The following is a 20,780-nucleotide window of genomic DNA, read 5'->3' on the forward strand; positions in this document are numbered from 1 at the left end:
CATATTAAACCTAATTACTCCATGATTCGCTCATGTGGTTACAACAAACATTTGGTAATCATAAATTAATTAGGCTTAGTAAATGTATCTTGTTGTTTAGTATTTAGTTATGTAATTAGTTTTATAATTAAATTGTATTTAATTATTATAATAGACATTCAAACATCTGATATGATATGAGCTAAACTTTATTCCTTAGAGCCAAACACTCCCTAGTCAAATAAACATGTCTAATGCAGGAAATGATACAATAATTATAATTGTATCTAAACAGTACAATGGTACTTTCACATAACAAAATGTACAAGGAACCATACTAAACTCCTATTATGAGGCCATTCTCAATGGGAGTTTCATGGGAGATTTCATTGCATTAATTAATATGTGACAGCACCTAGAGGGGGGTGAATAGGTGATCCTGTGAAATTAACTCTAAACAACACAAACTTAGTTTATAAAATGTGTTATTGAGAACTAAAACCAAGTTAGGATGAGAAGAGAGAAGAAAAGAGAACTCTTCACTTGATTGGTCATTTAAGATGAATATTAAACTTAGGAGCAATATTGCAAGTGAGTATGAGAACTCAAGAAGACAGTAATCGCGACAAGTAAAATGGACAAGAGATAGTGATTTTTACCGTGGTTCGGCCAATACCTACTCCACGTTGTGGTGACCTCCTTTGGTTAAGGGTTGCACTCAACCCCTCTCAAGTGATCCAAAGATCAAACTTGAGTGCCATAGTTATCTTTCTTATATCAATATCTCGGAATCTCCACAAATTGGAGTCTCTCACGCCTTGCACAAATGATCTCAATCAAAATCGGAGTAAGGAGAGGAGTAGAAATGCACACAAGAGCACAATCGCAGCTACACCACGCACACAAGCAAAGAAGAGAGCGCACGAATCAAAACGACAGAGTCATAGCTCAAAAACGCACTCAAATATCTCCCTAACAAATCAAAAGCATGGTCACAGAGTTTCAGAGTTGTGGTGTGCTCAAAGTATGCTTTTCTCTGCTCCAAGGCAATCCTTTTATAGGCTCAAGCGACCCAGAAGACGTTTGAGCTTCATTTGGAAGCTCTTAGTCTTCCCTGTCTGCGGGGTGCACCAGACTGTCCGGTGGCGCATCAGACACTGTACAGGCCACTTTCCGTTTTAGACGGCCACTAGGCTGTCCGGTGGTGGGCACCGGATTGTCTAGTGCTCCATCTAACCATTGGCTGCTGGTAGGGATGAAAATGGTTTGGGAATTTTTTGGTTTTCCGGAAGCCATTTTCGATTTTTTCGATCGAATTCAACGGTAACATTATTTTTCGGAAACAGAATCAGTTAACGGAATTTTATACCGGAATCGGTATCGAAACCGATACATCGCTTTACCGACCATTTCCTATATATATATATATATAGCTATTTTGAGTGGGCACTTTTTATATAGTTAGAGCAGTAAAAAGTTAATTTTTGAGTCTATGAATTTATGATCATTGTGAACTTAATATATTGTGAAATTGTATATTATAAATTTGTGATTTTTGAGAACTTGTTATATTATGAATAGTGGACTCATGGTCATTATTGTATTGTGAGATATGTTTATCGATCTTATTTTAGATTTTCGACCATTATCAATATATTTTTTGTATCGAACTTTCGTTTCCGATGTTTTCGAAATACCGACATCGTTTCCATTTTTGGAGTTATCATTTCCGATAAAAATATGAAAACAGTAACGATTTTAGTGTTTACTGACCGTATGACCGTTTCCATTCATAGCTGCTGGCTGACGTGGCTGATAGTCGTTGGTTGTTCTCACACCGACTGTCCGCGTGAATTTTAGCCAGCAGGGTCTAGCCGAGCCCGAGAGTGGCCTGTTCAGCCGTACAGACACCGGACTGTCCAGTGCACATCAGATTGTTCAGTAGGTGGCACCGGACCATCCGGTGCTACCCAGATCAGACCATCTTCTTCGTTTTTGTTCCAAATTCATTTGACTTTTCTTGGCTTGACTTCAGATGAGTTCTAGCACTTATACAAACATGATTTATATAAACATTTGACTAAGTACTAGAAACATACCTTTATCACTTTGAACCATAAAGGTTTGTAGTATGCGCACTTTCAAGCCCAAATGTGTTTTTATTATATTCCTCAATTTGATGTACAAACACATGTGTTCATGCTCATATGAGGAGTTGTAAATACATAGTAATGTGCTGAGCATTTAATCAAATGGTCCAAGGGCACATTTCCCTTCAGTATGCCACATACGATTTTCGATGACATGACACTATATTTAGGGCCCGTTTGGTTCTTTAGTCATCTGACTAAAGTTTAGTGGCTAAAATTTAGTCACTAAAATATCATATTTGGTTTAGGTGACTAAACTTGACTAAAGAACATTAATTACTACACGAAATGACTGCATTACCCTTGTTTACTACCGGTAAGAGCACGCTGCCGGAAGCAAAAAGCAGGTGGGTGTGGAGGGTATTAATGAGGGAGAGGGTAAAGGTGGTAAAAATCTCCCTTCTAGTCACCCCTTTGGTGAGCAGAGGACTAAACTTTAGTCACCGTGTTTTAGTCACCTTGTTTGACTCTTTAATGACTAAAAGTGACTAAAATTTAGTCACTAAACTTTAGTCACCCTGAACCAAACGGGGCCTTATTATGAATTAGGTGAAACTAGTTTTATCACCATGAAACTATGTCAACCCGTTTCCAAGATATTGGAAAGCGCATTAAACTAACATTGAGAGCAATGTGTTTCATCTACATCTATTTCATCCATTCGTATTGGTTATTTCCTAAGTACACCATCTATTCAAATAGACATCTATTCAAATAGATGGTTACTATCTCCAAATGGTATTTGTCGGGGACCATAATTAGGGGTACCCCCAAGACTCCTAATCTTAGCTGGTAACCCCCATCAGCACAAAGCTGCAAAGGCCTAATGGGTGCGATTAAGGTCAAGGCTCAGTCCACCCAAGGGATACAATCTCGCCTCGCCCGAGCCTAGCCTCAGGCAAAGGCAGCCGACCCCGGAGGATTCACGTCTTGCCCAAGGGTCCCCTCAAGCAACGGACACACCTTCGGCTCGCTCGAGGCCCAGTCTTCGTCGAGAAGCAACCTTGGCCGGATCGCCACACCGACCGACCGTATCGCAGGAGCATTTAATGCAAGGATGGCCTGACATCTTATCCTGACACGCGCCCTTCAGTCAACAGAGCCGAAGTGACCGCAGTCACTTCGCCGCTCCACTGACCGGCCTGACAAGAAGACAGCGTCGCCTGCGTCGCTCCGACTGCTGTGCCACTCGACAGAGTGAGGCTGACAGCAGCCAAGTCTGGTCTTGGGCGCCATAGGAAGCTCCGCCTTGCCCGACCCCAGGGCTCGGACTCGGCCTCGGCCCTGGAAAACGACGAACTCCGCCTCGCCCGACCCCAGGGCTCGGCCTCGGCCCCGGAAGACGACGAACTCCGCCTCGCCCGACCCCTGGGCTTGGACTCAACCCTGGCCTCAGACGATGGTCTCTGCCTCACCCGACCCAGGGCTCGGACTCGACCTCGACCTCGGAAGACAGACTCGACCTCGACCTCGGAGGAGCCTCCGCCTCGCCCGACCCAAGGCTCGGACCGACCACGTCACAGGGGGGCCATCATTACCCTACCCCTAGCTAGCTCAGGCTACGGGGAACAAGACCGGCGTCCCATCTGGCTCGCCCCGGTAAACAAATAATGATGGCGCCCCGCGTGCTCCATGACGACGGCGGCTCTCAGCCCCTTACGGAAGCAAGGAGACGTCAGCAAGGACTCGACAGCCCCGACAGCTGTCCTTCCGCAAGGCTCCAGCGCTCCTCCGACGGCCACGACATCACATGAACAGGGTGTCAAAACCTCTCCGGCTGCCACGACGGCATGTACTTAGGGCACTAGCTCCTCTCTGCTAGACACGTTAGCACACTGCTACATCTCCTATTGTACACCTGGGCCCTCTCCTTACGCCTATAAAAGGAAGGTCCAGGGCTCTTGTACGAGAAGGTTGGCCGCGCGGGAGAACGGGACGGCGCGTGCAAGCCTCTCGCTCCCTCCCACGTGGACGCTTGTAACCCCCTACTGCAAGCGCACCCAACCTAGGCGCAGGACAACACGAAGGCCGCGGGTTTCCCCTTTCGCCTACCTCCCTTTTTTGTCCCCCTTCGTGCTCCGTCTCGCGCCGACCCATCTGGGCTGGGACACGCGGCGACAATTTACTCATCGGTCCAGGGACCCCCGGGGTCGAAACGCCGACAGTTGGCGCGCCAGGTAGGGGCCTGCTGCGTGTTGACGAACAGCTTCCCGTCAAGCTCCAGATGGGTAGTCTCTAGCAACCTTTCTGGCCTGGGACGGTGCTCCGTTTTGGGAATCTTGAGTTCATGTCCCTCGACGGCAGCTACGACATGATACTCCTTCCACCGCCATGCGACAGCGACAATGGCGGCCGACAACCCGCCCGCCGGCGGCGGAATCAACGACGTCTTCCCCACGCGGCGGAAGAACAACATTCGGGTTTGTCCCGTCGCCTCCCCCACCGATGGAGGAGGAGGCGGGGCAACCAAGGCCAAGCAGGAGGCAGCACCTCGTCGGCTGTCGAGCGAGTCGACGGCGCCAGCGCCCCAATGGGGGACACGTTGGGCGTCGACCTTGCGTCTGAGACGAAGACGAGCGACGTTTCCCCGCAACACGCCAACTCCGAGCAAACGAACGACGCCAGCACGCTTGCAAGGGACCTACTGGGCGTCACCCTCGTACCTGAGACGACGGTGCAGTCTGCCCCTGACGCAACTTCGTCACTGCCCGTCGACCAAGAGGTACCGACCGATTCCCATCTTGTGCCTTTTGGATTCAGCCTCGACCCACCAAGCGACTTCGCTTCGGTGGAAGCCTTCATAGAGGCATGTCCAAACCCTCCGGGGTACTGTATGCGGTCACCCTAGGACCGGCTGACGGCCGTCTCGACCTACGGACCCTCGGGTTCCGAGGAAGATGACGAGCCCGACTTTTGTTGGGATTTCTCCGGACTCGGTAACCCTAGTGCCATGCGGTACTTCATGACCGCATGCGACTACTGCCTTTCTGATTCTTCCGACGGTAGCCGCAGCTTCGGCGACGAGGACTGCGGCCCAAGTCGTGAATGTTTCCACGTCGATCTAGGGGGTCCCGGCGAAGGCAACCATCTTGGTATACCGAAAAACGGTGATCCCCCTAGGTCTGCGCCTCGCGTTGACATCCTTCGGGAGCTAGCTGTGGTCCCAGTCCCTGCGGGGGGTCAGGACGCACAGCTCGAGCAAATCCGCGAGATGCAGGCCAGGCTCGACGAGGGAGCAGGAACACTTGAGCCGTTCCGGTGGAACATTGGGCAGGAATGGGCAAACCAAGCTCCGGCCGGAGAAGCGCGTCATCTACCCCAGGGCATCCAACACCGCATTGCCAACGACGTCAGGGCAAGGCCGCCACCGGCTTCTAGTGGGGTCGGCCAGAACCTGGCTGCGGCAGCAATACTACTCCGCGCGATGCCGGAACCATTGACCACCGAAGGGCGGTGTATCTAGGGACAGCTCAAGAATCTCCTGGAGGATGCCGCGGTCCGACGGGCCGAAAGCTCTGCCTCCCGAAGGCAGGGGTACCCCTCGGAGCATCGCGTCGCGACTTCCCGATTCATGCGGGAAGCCTCGGTCCACACCGGGCGCACGCGCAACACAGCGCCTGCGGCCCCGGGTCGCCTCGGCAACGAGCACCACCACCACAACCGTCGAACCCACCTCGACGAGAGGGTGCGCCGAGGCTACCACCCCAGGCATGAGGGACGCTACGACAGTGGGGAGGATCGGAGTCCCTCGCCTGAACCACCCGGTCCGCAGGCTTTCAGCCGGGCCATACGACGAGCGCCGTTCCCGACCCGGTTCCGAACCCCGACTACTATCACAAAGTACTCGGGGGAGACGAGGCCGGAATTGTGGCTCGCGGACTACCGGCTGGCCTGCCAACTGGGTGGAACGGACGATGACAACCTCATCATCCGCAACCTCCCCCTGTTCCTCTCCGACACCGCTCGGGCCTGGCTGGAGCATCTGCCTCCGGGGCAGATCTCCAACTGGGACGACCTGGTCCAAGCCTTCGCCGGTAACTTCCAGGGCACATACGTGCGCCCTGGGAACTCTTGGGATCTCCGAAGCTGCCGCCGGCAGCCAAGAGAGTCTCTCCGGGACTACATCCGGTGATTCTCAAAGCAGTGCACCGAGCTGCCCAACGTCACCGACTCGGATGTCATCGGCGCGTTCCTCGCCGGCACCACCTGTCGCGACCTAGTGAGCAAGCTGGGTCGCAAGACCCCCACCAGGGCAAGCGAGCTGATGGACATCGCCACCAAGTTCGCCTCTGGCTAGGAGGCGGTTGAGGCCATCTTCCGGAAGGACAAGCAGCCCCAGGGCCGCCCGACGGAAGATGTCCCCAAGGCGTCCACTCAGCGCGGCACCAAGAAGAAGGGCAAGAAGAAGTCGCAAGCGAAACGCGACGCCGCCGACGCGGACCTTGTCGCCGCCGCTGAGTACAAGAACCCTCGGAGACCTCCCGGAGGTGCCAATCTCTTCGACAAGATGCTCAAGGAGTCGTGCCCCTATCATCAGGGGCCCGTCAAGCACACCCTCGAGGAGTGCGTCATGCTTCGGCGCCACTTTCATAAGGCCGGTCCACCTGCGGAAGGTGGCAGGACCCACAACAACGACAAGAGGGAGGATCACAAGGCAGAGGAGTTCCCCGAGGTCCATGACTGCTTCATGATCTACGGTGGGCCAGTGGCGAACGCCTCGGCTCGGCACCGCAAGCAAGAGCGTCGGGAGGTCTGCTCGGTAAAGGTGGCGGCGCCAGTCTACCTAGACTGGTCCGACAAGCCCATCACCTTCAACCAGGGCGACCACCCCGACCGCGTGCCGAGCTCGGGGAAATATCCGATCGTTATCGACCCCGTCATCGGCAACGTCAGGCTCACCAAGGTCCTCATGGATGGAGGCAGCAGCCTCAACATCATCTACGCCGAAACTCTCGGGCTCCTGCGGATCGATCTGTCCTCGGTTCGGGCAGGCGCGACGCCTTTTCACGGGATCATTCCCGGGAAACGCGTCCAGCCCCTTGGACAACTCGATCTGCCCGTCTGCTTCGGGATTCCCTCTAACTTCCGAAGGGAAACCCTCACGTTCGAGGTGGTCGGGTTCCGAGGAACCTACCACGCAGTGCTGAGGAGGCCATGCTACGCCAAGTTCATGGCCGTCCCCAACTACACCTACCTTAAGCTCAAGATGTCGGGCCCCAACGGGGTCATCACCGTCGGCCCCACGTACCGACACGCGTACGAATGCGACATGGAGTGCGTGGAGTACGCCGAGGCCCTCGCAGAATCCGAGGCCCTCATCGCCGACCTGGAGAGTCTCTCCAAGGAGGCGCCAGACGTGAAGCGCCATGCCGGCAATTTCGAGCCAGCAGAGACGGTCAAATCCGTCCCTCTCGACCCCAACAACGACGCCTCCAAGCAGATCCAGATCGGCTCCGAGCTCGACCCCAAATAGGAAGCAGTGCTCGTTGACTTTCTCCGCGCAAACATCGAAGTCTTTGCGTGGAGTCCCTCGGACATGCCTGGCATACCGAGGGAGGTCGCCGAGCACTCACTGGATATCCGAGCTGGAGCCCGACCCGTGAAGCAGCCTCTGCGCCGATTCGACGAAGAAAAGCGCAGAGCCATAGGCGAGGAGATCCACAAGCTGATGGCTGCAGGGTTCATCAAAGAGGTATTCCATCCCGAATGGCTTGCCAACCCTGTGCTTGTGAGAAAGAAAGGAGGGAAATGGCGGATGTGTGTAGACTACATTGGTCTAAACAAAGCATGTCCGAAGGTTCCCTACCCTCTGCCTCGCATCGATCAAATCGTGGATTCCACTGCTGGGTGCGAAACCCTGTCTTTCCTCGATACCTACTCAGGGTATCACCAAATCAGGATGAAAGAGTCCGACCAGCTCGCGACTTCTTTCATCACACCTTTTGACATGTACTGCTACGTTACTATGCCGTTTGGTTTGAGGAATGCGGGTGCGACATACCAAAGGTGCATGAACCACGTGCTCGGCCAACACATTGGTTGAACGGTCGAGGCTTACGTCGATGACATCGTAGTCAAGACGAAGAAAGCCTCTGACCTCCTTTCCGACCTTGAAACGACATTCCGGTGTCTCAAGGCGAAAGGCGTAAAACTCAATCCCGAGAAGTGCGTCTTCGGAGTACCCCGAGGCATGCTCTTGGGGTTCATCGTCTCCGAGCGAGGCATCGAGGCCAACCCGGAGAAAATTGCGGCCATCACCAACATGGGCCCCATCAAGGACTTGAAAGGTGTACAGAGGGTCATGGGATGCCTTGCGGCTCTGAGCCGCTTCATCTCGCGCCTCGGCGAAAGAGGCCTACCTCTGTACCGCCTCTTAAGAAAGGCCGAGTGCTTCACTTGGACCCCTGAGGCCGAGGAAGCCCTCGGGAACCTGAAGGCGCTCCTCACGAACGCGCCCATCTTGGTGCCCCCCGCTGCCGGAGAAGCCCTCTTGATCTACGTCGCCGCTACCACTCAGGTGGTCAGCGTCGCGATCGTGGTTGAGAGACGAGAAGAAGGGCATACTTTGCCCGTCTAGAGGCCGGTCTACTTCATCAGTGAGGTACTGTCCGAGACCAAGATCCGCTACCCACAAATTCAGAAGCTGCTGTACGCGGTGATTCTGACGCGGCGGAAGTTGCGACACTACTTCGAGTCTCATCTGGTGACTGTGGTGTCATCCTTCCCCCTGGGGGAGATCATCCAGTGCCGAGAGGCCTCGGGTAGGATTGCAAAGTGGGCGGTGGAAATCATGGGCGAGACAATCTCGTTCGCCCCTCGTAAGGCCATCAAGTCCCAAGTCTTGGCGGACTTTGTGGCTGAATGGGTCGACACCCAGCTTCCGACAGCTCCGATCCAACCGGAACTCTGGACCATGTTTTTTGACGGGTCGCTGATGAAAACAGGGGCAGGCACGGGCCTGCTCTTCATCTCGCCCCTCGGGAAGCACCTCCGCTACGTGTTGCGCCTCCATTTCCCGGCGTCCAACAACGTGGCTGAGTATGAGGCTCTGGTCAACGGGTTGCGCATCGCAATCGAGCTAGGGGTCCGACGCCTCGACGCTCGCGGTGACTCGCAACTTGTCATTGACCAAGTCATGAAGAACTCCCACTGCCGAGACCCGAAGATGGAAGCCTACTGCGACGAGGTTCGGCGCCTGGAGGACAAGTTCTACGGGCTCGAGCTCAACCACATCGCCCGACAATACAACGAGACTGCGGACGAGCTGGCTAAGATAGCCTCGGGGCGGACAACGGTTCCCCCGGACGTCTTCTCCTGAGACCTACATAAACCCTCAGTCAAGATCGACGACACGCTCGAGCCCGAGAAGGCCTCGGCCCAGCCCGAGGCGCCCTCGGCTCAGCCCGAGGCACCCTTGGCCCCCGAGGGTGAGGCTTTGCGTGTCGAGGAAGAGCGGAATGGGGTCCCGCCTAATCGAGATTGGCAGACCCCGTACCTGCAATATCTCTACCGAGGAGAGTTGCCCCTCGACCGAGCCGAAGCTCGGCGACTGGCGCGGCGCGCCAAGTCGTTCGTCTTGCTGGGGGACAAGAAGGAGCTCTACCACTGCAGCCCCTCAGGCATCCTCCAGCGATGCATATCCATCGCCGCAGGCCAGGAGCTCTTACAAGAAATACACTCGGGGGCTTGCGGTAATCACGCAGCGCCTCGAGCCCTTGTTGGAAACGCCTTCCGACAAGGTTTCTACTGGCCGGCCGCGGTGGCCGACGCCACTAGAATTGTCCGCACCTGCCAAGGGTGTCAATTCTACGCAAGGCAGACCCACCTGCCCGCTCAGGCTCTGCAGACAATACCCATCACCTGGCCATTTGTTGTGTGGGGTCTGGACCTCGTCGGTCCCTTGCAGAAGGCACCCGGGGGCTACACGCACCTGCTGGTCGCCATCGACAAATTCTCCAAGTGGATCGAGGTCCGACCCCTAAACAGCATCAGGTCCGAACAGGCGGTGGCGTTCTTCACCAACATCATCCATCGCTTTGAGGTCTTGAACTCCATCATCACTGACAATGGCACCCAGTTCATCGGCAGAAAGTTCCTGGACTTCTGCGAGGATCACCACATCCGGGTGGACTGGGCCGCCGTGGCTCACCCCATGACGAATGGGCAAGTAGAGCGTGCCAGCGGCATGATTCTGCAAGGACTCAAGCCACGGATCTACAACGACCTCAACAAGTTCGGCAAGCGATGGGTGAAGGAGCTCCCCTCGGTGGTCTGGAGTCTGAGGACAACGCCGAGTCGAGCCACGGGCTTCACACCGTTCTTTCTAGTCTATGGGGCCGAGGCCATCTTGCCCACAGACTTAGAATACGGTTCCCCGAGGGCGAGGGCCTACGACGACCAAAGCAATCGAACAAACTGAGAAGACTCACTGGACCAGCTGGAAGAGGCTCGGGACATGGCCTTACTACACTCGGCGCGGTATCAGCAGTCTCTGCGACGCTACCACGCCCGAGGGGTTCGGTCCCGAGACCTACAGGTGGGCGAATTGGTGCTTCGGCTGCGACAAGACGCCTGAGGGCGGCACAAGCTCACGCCTCCCTGGGAAGGGCCGTTCGTCATCGCCAAGGTTCTAAAGCCCGGGACATACAAGCTGGCCAACGGTCAAGGCGAGGTCTACAGCAACGCTTGGAACATCCGACAGCTACGTCGCTTCTACCCTTAAGATGCTTTCAAGTTGTTCGTACACCTCGTTCACATACAAAGTCTACCCATCAAGGAAGGGTCAGCCTTGCCTCGGCAAAGCCCGACTCTCCCTCGGGGGCTAGAAGGGGGGAACCCCCTCCGCGTCAAAATTTTCCTCGGAAAAGATCTTTTCTGCCAGAACGTCTTTCGTGCTTTTCGACTACTTCGAAAGTGGGATCCTGAAAACGACGGAGTACACGTAAGCAGCCAAGGCTGACCGAGTCGAGGGATTCCTACGCCTCCGGGATACAGATACCTCACTCATCACCTTCTGCGATAAGTAACTCACGCTCGGATAAGCGATTCTGCGGACCGAACAAGTCTTAACGCTCGAAAACTCTTCTGCCGAAACGATTTTTCGTGCCTTCTCGACTATATCGATAGCAGAATCCTACGGACGAGTAAGAGTACATGTAAGCGGCAAGGCCGACCGAGCCGAGGGACTCCTACCCCTCCGGGATACGGATACCTCACTCATCACCTTCCGTGAAAAGTAACTCTCGCTCGGACAAACAATTCTGTTACCGACAAATAAGTCCAGATACTCGAAACAAGAGGAAAAGAAACGTAGCTTTATAACGCGACGACAGTATGTTTGGGCCTCGGCGGCCGCAGAAAACATACGCACACTACAAGATGAACCGACCCTGCAGGCTCAGACGTCGACGGAGGGGGAGCAGCAGCACCCTCGGCGTCAACTCCACCTTCGGCGAAGTCCGACCGAGCCTCGGACGGCAACAAGGTCGGAGGGTCTCCACTCCGAAGGACGACATCAGCACCACGCCCGGGCCATCGCCGCCGGGGTCTCCTCCAGGAATCGAGCCCGAGCAGACGGCTCGGCCGGCCGCCCCGAAGCCTCAGTCAGCTGTCCTCCGAGGACACCAGCCCGGCTCGTGGCTTCGGCAACTCGACTCCGGCGTCGGTCCCGCTAGTGGACGGCCCGGCCAGGCTCCGGCCGACGAAGTCTTCTTTTCGAGCCAACTCTACCTCTGTCCATGCTAACACTGCTGCCTCTGGCTTCGGCTCATCAAAGAGCGGACGAGGGTTCCCTTAACTAAGCAAGAGAAGCCTCGAGCGGCAAGGCCGACCGAGCCGAGGGACTCTTACGCCTCCGGGATACGGATACCTCACTCGTCACCTTCGCACGAGGCAACTCACGCTTGGTGAAGCGGTCCAGCTAGCCAATAGGCGAGTCCTAGTGCTCGAAATGAGGAAAAAACACGGCTCCGTGCCAAAAATACATACATGTTCAGGCCCCGACAGCCACAATGAACAAGACACCGGCATTCAAGGTGTCATTACAAACGGAACTCCGGTTCCGCCGCCGCGGGTATGAACATCCTCCACACCAGAGAGCCTGCGGGGTGACAAGCTCCGGGTGACTCGCCAGCGACCTCTGCAGCAGCAGCCATGGTCCCAGGACGGACGCAGCCACCAGAAGGCTCTCGTTCGCGTCCCCACTCAAGGGACGTGAACCAGACATTAAAGCCAAAGAGTCGGAGGTCGGTCCGTAGGCGGCGCTGACGGCCTCGACGGCGGAGAAGCTTTCTCCAGCTGCCACCACGTCAGCACCAACGGCGGCGTCCGCCTGTCCACCAACGCCGCACCAGCGAGCGCAGGCCGCTCCAAAGTGCACCGGCAGGTCCTCGCTCCCGTCCTCGCCACGAAAGCGAGGACAGAGGACGGAATGTTGCATCCTAGCTGGGCAGCAACAGTTCGCCTTCCCGGCATGGCTGGAGGACGCCTCCTCCGCAGAGCTGGAGGATGGTTTCCACCACCAGAAGCTGGAAGAAGAGGTGGCCAGTCGACCCGTGCGGGAGGTAGAGCCCCGGCTCACCTCGCTCTCTGCCCCAGCAAGGATGATGAAGATCCTTGAAGCTGAGGGCGGGGCAGAGGCCGCAACCCGGCTCGCTTCTCCCCACCATCGAACTGGTGGTCACCGTCTTGGGTGACCACAGGCGAGGGGATGCAGCCGGGCTGTCTGATGAAAATTCTTGAAGCCGAATGATGGCTGAAAGGTACCAACTTCTGTGAAGTTGCGTTCCTCCAACGACGACAAGACGGAAGAACTGCGAGCGCCCCCCATCCAGGGGCTCGGAAGGTGGAAGGACGCGATGCATGAAGGGAGTGCGGAGACATGGTTGCCTTCCAAGGGGGTCACCCTCCTTTTAAAGGCAACTCTCCCCACTTACGTCCTCAGCCGTCGCGGACTGAGTCTTCTCCAACATGCTCCAAGGTCCTCCCCCTACGACACGGGGGCTGGGTCCCACGCATCGTGCAAGCCGGCCCAGGACAGAAGGAGCCAAAACCGCCGTGCGCGGTGCGCGTAACTGCCCAGCGGTTACAAGCATTCCTCCACCTTCGCCCAGACCAGCGGGTGAAAGGGCGGACCGCCATGCAGGCGGCATGCAACTGCACCAAGGGGGCGCACCCTTTCGACTTCGGCACGTCCAGCATGGAGGCCCAGGCCCACACATCATGTAACCGGCGCACCGGTTACTACATGCGAGAAACTGCACCGCCACTTGCGCCAGTACCGCGCCTCCTCGACTATGGAACCAGTGCCGCGACTCGAGGCGACCCTGCGCACGGCCCAACAGTGCCAACCGAGCACATCGGTCACGGGTCAGTCAGCCGCGGGAAAAGGCGCGACGGTCGATACGGCCAGAAATGGGCCGACAGTAATGGCGATGGCAGGCGGGCGGAAGCAGCGATCAAGTCATCAGCAAGCTCACGTCCCCTCCTGGGACAGCGAGAGAACCCTCTCCCACGGCGTGAAGACGACGTGCCCGTGTTCCGTTCCTCGAACGGCTCGCGCACGCACAACGACCGCCCCGCGAGCCACTCGTCCCGTCGCATTAACTCTGCGGCAGGACAGGCGGCACCTTTGGCAGGCGAAGCAGGCGACGCTTCACCTCCGCCATAATGACCGCGTCAAAAAAGGTGTGCCACGTCATTCGATTTCGTATCCTTTTCCACTTCCTCCTTCTCTCTCTTGCCACAGGGACCGGGAAAGGGGATACCCCGAAAGGGATCCTTCTCCGCGAAGGAAACGGGCCCCGAGCCCCCCTACTGATCAGAGGTTCGAAGGCTGGCCCCTCGGAAGGGTTCAACAGCCGCCTCAGAGCACTCGGGCTCCGCGCCCACTACTGGTCAGAGGTTCGAAGGCCGGCCCCTCGGAAGGGTTCAACGGCCGCCTAAGGCCACTCGGGCTCCGCGCCCACTACTGATCAGGGGTTCGTAGGCTGGCCCCTGAAGGGTTCGACAGCCGCCTCAGACGTAGAGCGAGGGATGACCCTGGGTACGTTCGATACATAACCAAGGCTCGGGCTACGCTCCCGAGGTACCCTAGGACATTTCCGAGACCGACGGGAACGATTTTGTAACGGAATCCCACCAGAGAGAGGCATCGAGCCCTCGGACCCCGTCAAAAGGGGACCGGGTCCGGCAAATCACCCACAGGTACTTTTGGAGCGCGCCTCCGGGCCACTAGCCGACCCCTAACGAATGGGGCACGGGCGTCCACTCGGATTACCCGTTAGCAACTCATTGGAGACACCATGTTCGGCGCCCTCCGAGGGCAACATGGCGCTTTCCCCCTCCTCCTTGCGGAAAGGCGACGCAGGGGCGTATGTAAAAAGCCGAGTCTGTCCTCGACCGTCCTCTCGCTCTGCGCGGAGGCTCGGGGGCTGCTCTCGCGAACCCGGCTCTGACCAAACCGTTGACAGCGTCAACATACCAGCCCGAGAACTTGGGACTCGACTGTGCACCCGGGCTACGGCCAGTTCGCATGAGGGAACAACCAGACCGGCCGAGGCATTATGAAATGCGCTAAGACCTCGAAGGAGTCAAACCACATCTCCGAGGCCTCGGGGGCTACACCCGGCGGGTGCGCTCGCGCGCACCCCCCCGGAATGAAATGCAACCGAGAAAGGCCGGTCCCCTTGCAAAAAAGTGCGACAAAAGCCTCCAAGCGAGTATTAACACTCCCTTCGAGGCTCGGGGGCTACTGTCGGGGACCATAATTAGGGGTACCCCCAAGACTCCAAATCTCAGCTGGTAACCCCCATCAGCACAAAGCTGCAAAGGCCTGATGGGTGCCATTAAGGTCAAGGCTCAGTCCACCCAAGGGACATGATCTCGCCTCGCCCGAGCCCAGCCTCGGACAAAGGCAGCCGACCCCGAAGGATTCATGTCTCGCCCGAGGGCCCCCTCAAGCAACAGACACACCTTCGGCTCGCCCGAGGCCCAGTCTTCGTCGAGAAGCAACCTTGGCCGGATCGCCACACCGACCGACCGTATCGCAGGAGCATTTAATGCAAGGATGGTCTGACATCTTATCCTGACGCGCGCCCTTCAGTCAACAGAGCCGAAGTGATCGCAGTCACTTCGCCGCTCCACTGACCGGCCTAACAAGAAGACAGCGCCGCCTGCGTCGCTCTGACTGATGTGCCACTCGACAGAGTGAGGCTGACAGCAGCCAAGTCCGGCCTCGGGCGCCATAGGAAGCTCCGCCTCGCCCGACCCCAGGGCTCGGACTCGGCCTCGGCCCCGGAAGACGACGAACTCCGCCTCGCCCGACCCCAGGGCTCGGCCTCGGCCCCGGAAGACGATGAACTCCGCCTCGCCCGACCCCAGGGCTCGGACTCGGCCTCGGCCCCGGAAGACGACGAACTCTGCCTCTCCCGACCCTAGGGCTCGGACTCGGCCTCGGCCCCGGAAGACGACGAACTCCGCCTCGTCCGACCCCAGGGCTCGGACTCAGCCCTGGCCTCAGATGATGGTCTCCGCCTCGCCCGACCCGGGGCTCGGACTCGACCTCGACCTCGGAACACAGACTCGACCTCGACCTCGGAGGAGCCTCCGCCTCGCCCGACCCAGGGCTCGGACCGACCACGTCACAGGGGGCCATCATTACCCTACCCCTAGCTAGCTCAGGCTACGGGGAACAAGACCGACGTCCCATCTGGCTCGCCCCGGTAAACAAATAATGATGGCGCCCCGCGTGCTCCATGACGACGGCGGCTCTCAGCCCCTTACGGAAGCAAGGAGACGTCAGCAAGGACTCGACAGCCCCGACAGCTGTCCTTCCGCAAGGCTCCAGCGCTCCTCCGACGGCCACGACATCACATGAACAGGGTGCCAAAACCTCTCCGGCTGCCACGACGGTATGTACTTAGGGCACTAGCTCCTCTCTGCTAGACACGTTAGCACACTGCTACATCTCCTATTGTACACCTGAGCCCTCTCCTTACGCCTATAAAAGGAAGGTCCAGGGCTCTTGTACGAGAAGGTTGGCCGCGCGGGAGAACGGGACGGCGCCAAGCCTCTCGCTCCCTCCCACACGGACGCTTGTAACCCCCTACTGCAAGCGCACCCGTCCTGGGCGCAGGACAACACGAAGGCCACGGGTTTCCCCTTTCGCCTGCCTTCCTTTTTTGTCCCCCCTTCGTGCTCCGTCTCGCGCCGACCTATCTGGGCTGGGACACGTGACGATAATTTACTCGTCGGTCTAGAGACCCCCGGAGTCGAAACACCGATAATATTATTTTTTCCTAAGTACACCCTCTATTCAAAATTATAAGACATTTTGGCTTTTGTAAATACATTGCTTTTATTATATATCTAGATATATATTAAACTAAAAAATCCTAGGTTTTAAAAATAGTTTTAGAATAGAGGAAATACTAGCTAGCGTTATATATTTACAAAAATGGAAGTAAAAGACCATTTTTTCTCTCCCGTCAATCTATTTTTGCAAAAGCAAGAAGGAAATTTAAAATACTTCCGTTCCTTGGGCCTTCACCGTTACTTACGGGCTTATGGCCCAAACGATTACATTGTGCGAGCCAACTAACTATTCCAGAACGATTTACCTGGGAAAAAAAACGATCCAGAAGGTCCTGTAAAAAAATAAAAAAAAACAATTCTAGAAAGAAGAACTTGGCTGGGAGGCTGGGACTCACGCGTCCTCTCCTCCCCTCTCCCTTTATGCAACTCAAACTGAATCGGATCGATCCGCCACTCCACCCGGCCATGCTCCTCCCTCCGTCGCCGCCTCCAGTCCAGCCATGACCCGCGCTGCCCCATGGCACCCCGCGGCCGCACCCTCCTCCTCCCGCTCGCCGCGGCCACTGTCCTCGTCGCCTCCACCATCTTCCTCTTCGCCGCCGTCGGCGCGCGCTGGCGGCCGGCCGACACCGGCCTCCCCGTCCCGCCCGACGCCTTCCCCACGGCCGTGACCATTGCTTTACCCAACGCCACCACAGGCAAAGAGCTCTCATTTCTTGACGAGAACGGCCGCCCGGACGACTCCTCCTCCGCCTCAGCATCCGGCGCCACCGCCGTCAGATGCGATCCCCGCGCCGCCGCCGTCAGGGTCTTCATGTACGACATGCCGCCCGAGTTCCACTTCGGCCTCCTCGGCTGGTCCCCGCCGTCCCCTGCCTCCGTCTGGCCAGACGTCACGGACGGCTCCCTGCCGCCGCCGCGCTACCCTGGGGGGCTCAACCAGCAGCACAGCGTTGAGTACTGGCTCACGCTCGACCTCCTCTCCTCCTCCTCCTTCTCCTTATCGCCCCCCTGCGGCCGCCACTCCGCAGTGCGTGTCACCGACCCCCGCGACGCCGACCTCGTCTTCGTCCCCTTCTTCGCGTCCCTCAGCTACAACCGCCACTCCCGGCCCTTGCCGCCCGAGAAGGTCGGCAGGGACAAGGCACTCCAGGAGAAGCTGGTGGGGTACCTCACGGCGCGGCCGGAATGGAGGAGGTTCGGCGGAGCCGACCACGTCATCGTGGCGCACCACCCCAACAGCTTGCTGCACGCCCGGGCGGCGTTGTCCCCCGCAGTGTTCGTGCTGTCAGACTTCGGGAGGTACCCACCGAGGGTGGCCAGCTTGGAGAAGGATGTCATTGCGCCATACAAGCACATGGCCAAGACGTTCGTCAATGACTCGGCCGGGTTCGATGACCGGCCGACCCTGTTATACTTCCGGGGAGCAATTTACAGGAAGGAGGTAAGTGTGCTTGCTGCAATTTGGCGATTAACTTGTGTGTTTACCCTCTAGATTATATAATCTAGCTTAAATAAGTTAAGAGACAAACAAACAACATAGAATATTAGGTGGATTATATACGTAGATTATGATAATCCATAAGCAAATCATTAGGTGGTTATATAATCCATAAGCTGGATTATGTAATCCTGGAAGGAAACAAAAAGGGCCTAATTTTGTTGGTTCTGAATTCTGATAGTTAGTCATTATGAAGCTGTCAAGCATTGCTCATTTGCTTCTGCGAGTTAATCATTATGAAACCGTCAAGTATCGAGCACCATACTGCGAGAAGTATTCTACTCCGTATGAAACTGTCAAGCGTTGAACGTTCCACTTGTAGTAATACTAGTATTTAGTAATCTAGTACCATGGGGAAAAATTTGTCTTATGTGTTATGCTCCTTTTTCTAGCAAAACTTGTCAAATACTCCCTCTGTTCCAAATTAGTAGCCGTTTTAGCTCTTGGTTTTTATGTCTATATTCAAACGGATGATAACGAATTTAGACATATATACAAAACATATACATCAACTATTGTATGAATCCATTAAAAAGTTAAAATGAATTTTAATTTGGGACAGAGGGAGTATAAATCAGGAACCAGCAAGTTGTACAGCAAGAGTAGGACAATTTGGAATTTGGTGAAACTAGCTTTGTCAAATATAAATCAGGAACCAGCAAGCTATACAGTAAGAGTAGCATAATTTGGAACTTGGTGAAATTAGCTTATGAGTGACTACAATGATGTAGGGATCATGTCTCTTATTAAAAGGGACTATGCACGATTCCACGTGTAGCTGGTTTATACTAAATAGATATACAAAAAGCGTTGGATTTTTTTTCATCATAGTACATAATTGTTCCATTTCTTTAACTGTGAGTTCAAATGTTGATACATTTTTATAGCACAGGTTACTACTATTAGAAAGTGCCACAATTTTGGGTAGCCTATGCTGATAGTAGTTAGTACTGCATCCGTTCTAATTTATAAGATGTTTTGTTTTTTTCTAGGTGCATTGATTTTACTAGGTATCTAGACATATTCTATATCTAACTGTATAGGAATAACTATGTATCCAGAAAAGTCAAATCATCTTATAATCACCAAATGTTTTTTTTCTGAAATAAAATGGATATAGGTTTTGGTGTTTGTACTTTCAGAATTTTATATAGGTGGTTAGACTATGCATAAGGCCATTTCTTGATTAATCTACATCCATCACCTTGTTTCAAGGCTTTAACCTCTAGATGGAGTTTGTGCAAATTTTGTGTACTCATTTATACAAAGTATGAAGTATTTATGAAAACAAAACTATTGTACCAAAAAACTGAATCTTGTTTAAGAACTGTCGTGCTACAATGTTGAGTGATTCTGTCGTTTAGTGACCATTGGTATTTTGTAATTTAACATGTGGCATCATCCATACCCAGGGAGGAACCATTCGACAGGAGCTATATTATATGCTCAAAGATGAAAAGGATGTTTACTTCTCCTTTGGGAGCGTCCAAGACCATGGGGCCAGCAAAGCTAGCCAAGGAATGCACTCATCAAAATTTTGCCTAAACATCGCCGGGGACACCCCTTCTTCCAACCGCATGTTTGATGCGATAGTGAGCCACTGTGTCCCCGTTATCATCAGCGATGACATCGAGCTACCTTACGAGGACGTGCTGGATTACTCAAAGTTCTCCATCTTTGTCCGCTCGTCCGATGCTGTCGAAAAGGGTCACCTGATGAGACTGCTCAGTGGTGTAAGCAAGCAACGATGGACAGAGATGTGGAGTAGGCTCAGAGAGGTGGACAGACATTTTGAATACCAGTATCCATCCCAGAAGGATGATGCGGTCCAGATGATCTGGCGGTCCTTGTCTAGAAAGGTGCCGTCAATTAAGCTGAAGGTTCATAGATCTGGAAGGTTTTCAAGATCTGGTAGGGGAAAATAAAATAGGAAGGGGCGCGTGTCTATCTTGTCTCTGTTGGCCAATCTAATGTAACACATTTCACTGACGCAGGCTGTCATGTTTTCTCGGCTGTCATGTTTTCTCAGCTGTACAAAATAGATAGAATGTAATATTCAGGTTATCTTTAGGAAAGTTTCTACCTTAGAATCTGTTGGTGCAGTTGAAGCTTATACTGTCAAAAGTCAAGGGGCTTGTTTTGTAAGGTATGGTAAAATGTAATCATGAAAGAGAAACTTAGTTTCGCCGTTTCGGAACATTGTGGATGGAACCATATTTTTTTTCTGCCATGTAGAAGATTTTATTTTGCCTTTATCTTATTCAGTGTATTGTATTGCCATCTTACTGCTGGCATATACTGGAGCCATCATTTCAATCTCTGCTGTGAAGAGATCTAGGATAAGAGGTCAATGTTGACCCAAAGCGTGACCACTTCTCTTCAAGAATTTGCCTATGATGGCTGCATCAGGTGCGGTGCGGCATCTGAGAAGACACTTGTGACTAGATGGCTGCATCAGGAACCCTTGAGCTTGATGGAAGGGGACCTGTTCTGAATCACCAGTCCTCAGGAGATAGCCACATACCTTGTAATTCGACAGTAAGGAGGGTCTGGAACCAGGTTTGCTGGATGAACACTGGACTAAGAGGAGAGTCGCCTCCTCCTCGGTCACAAGACACCCGTGATCGATCTCAAGCAATGTCGCATCGGTTTAGATGAATATATAACTTCCTCACGGTGAACATTCTGTTTTTTTTTCAGCCGAATACGGAATCGATAGCCGAGGAACCGATGCGCTCGCGTGCGAAGTCGTCACCACCAACCAAACAAGTAGCGCTTTACATTGCTACTGGTATCAACAATCATGATATTACTATTACGTTATCAGTTAACAATCA

At 54.5% G+C, this 20,780-nt stretch overlaps 1 protein-coding gene across 1 annotated transcript; it reads left to right on the plus strand.

The window, feature by feature from the left end:
- Positions 1 to 16,786: 16,786 nt before the first annotated feature.
- On the plus strand, positions 16,787 to 20,198 carry LOC103651673 (probable arabinosyltransferase ARAD1). The gene is made up of 2 exons (XM_008677382.3): positions 16,787 to 17,886; positions 19,356 to 20,198. The coding sequence occupies exons 1-2, from the start codon at positions 16,960 to 16,962 to the stop codon at positions 19,866 to 19,868; spliced, it is 1,440 nt and encodes a 479-aa protein (XP_008675604.1). The 5' UTR covers positions 16,787 to 16,959; the 3' UTR covers positions 19,869 to 20,198.
- Positions 20,199 to 20,780: the final 582 nt, after the last annotated feature.

Source organism: Zea mays, chromosome 3 (genome assembly GCF_902167145.1).
Source record: "Zea mays cultivar B73 chromosome 3, Zm-B73-REFERENCE-NAM-5.0, whole genome shotgun sequence".
In the NCBI taxonomy this organism is placed as follows: domain Eukaryota; kingdom Viridiplantae; phylum Streptophyta; class Magnoliopsida; order Poales; family Poaceae; genus Zea; species Zea mays.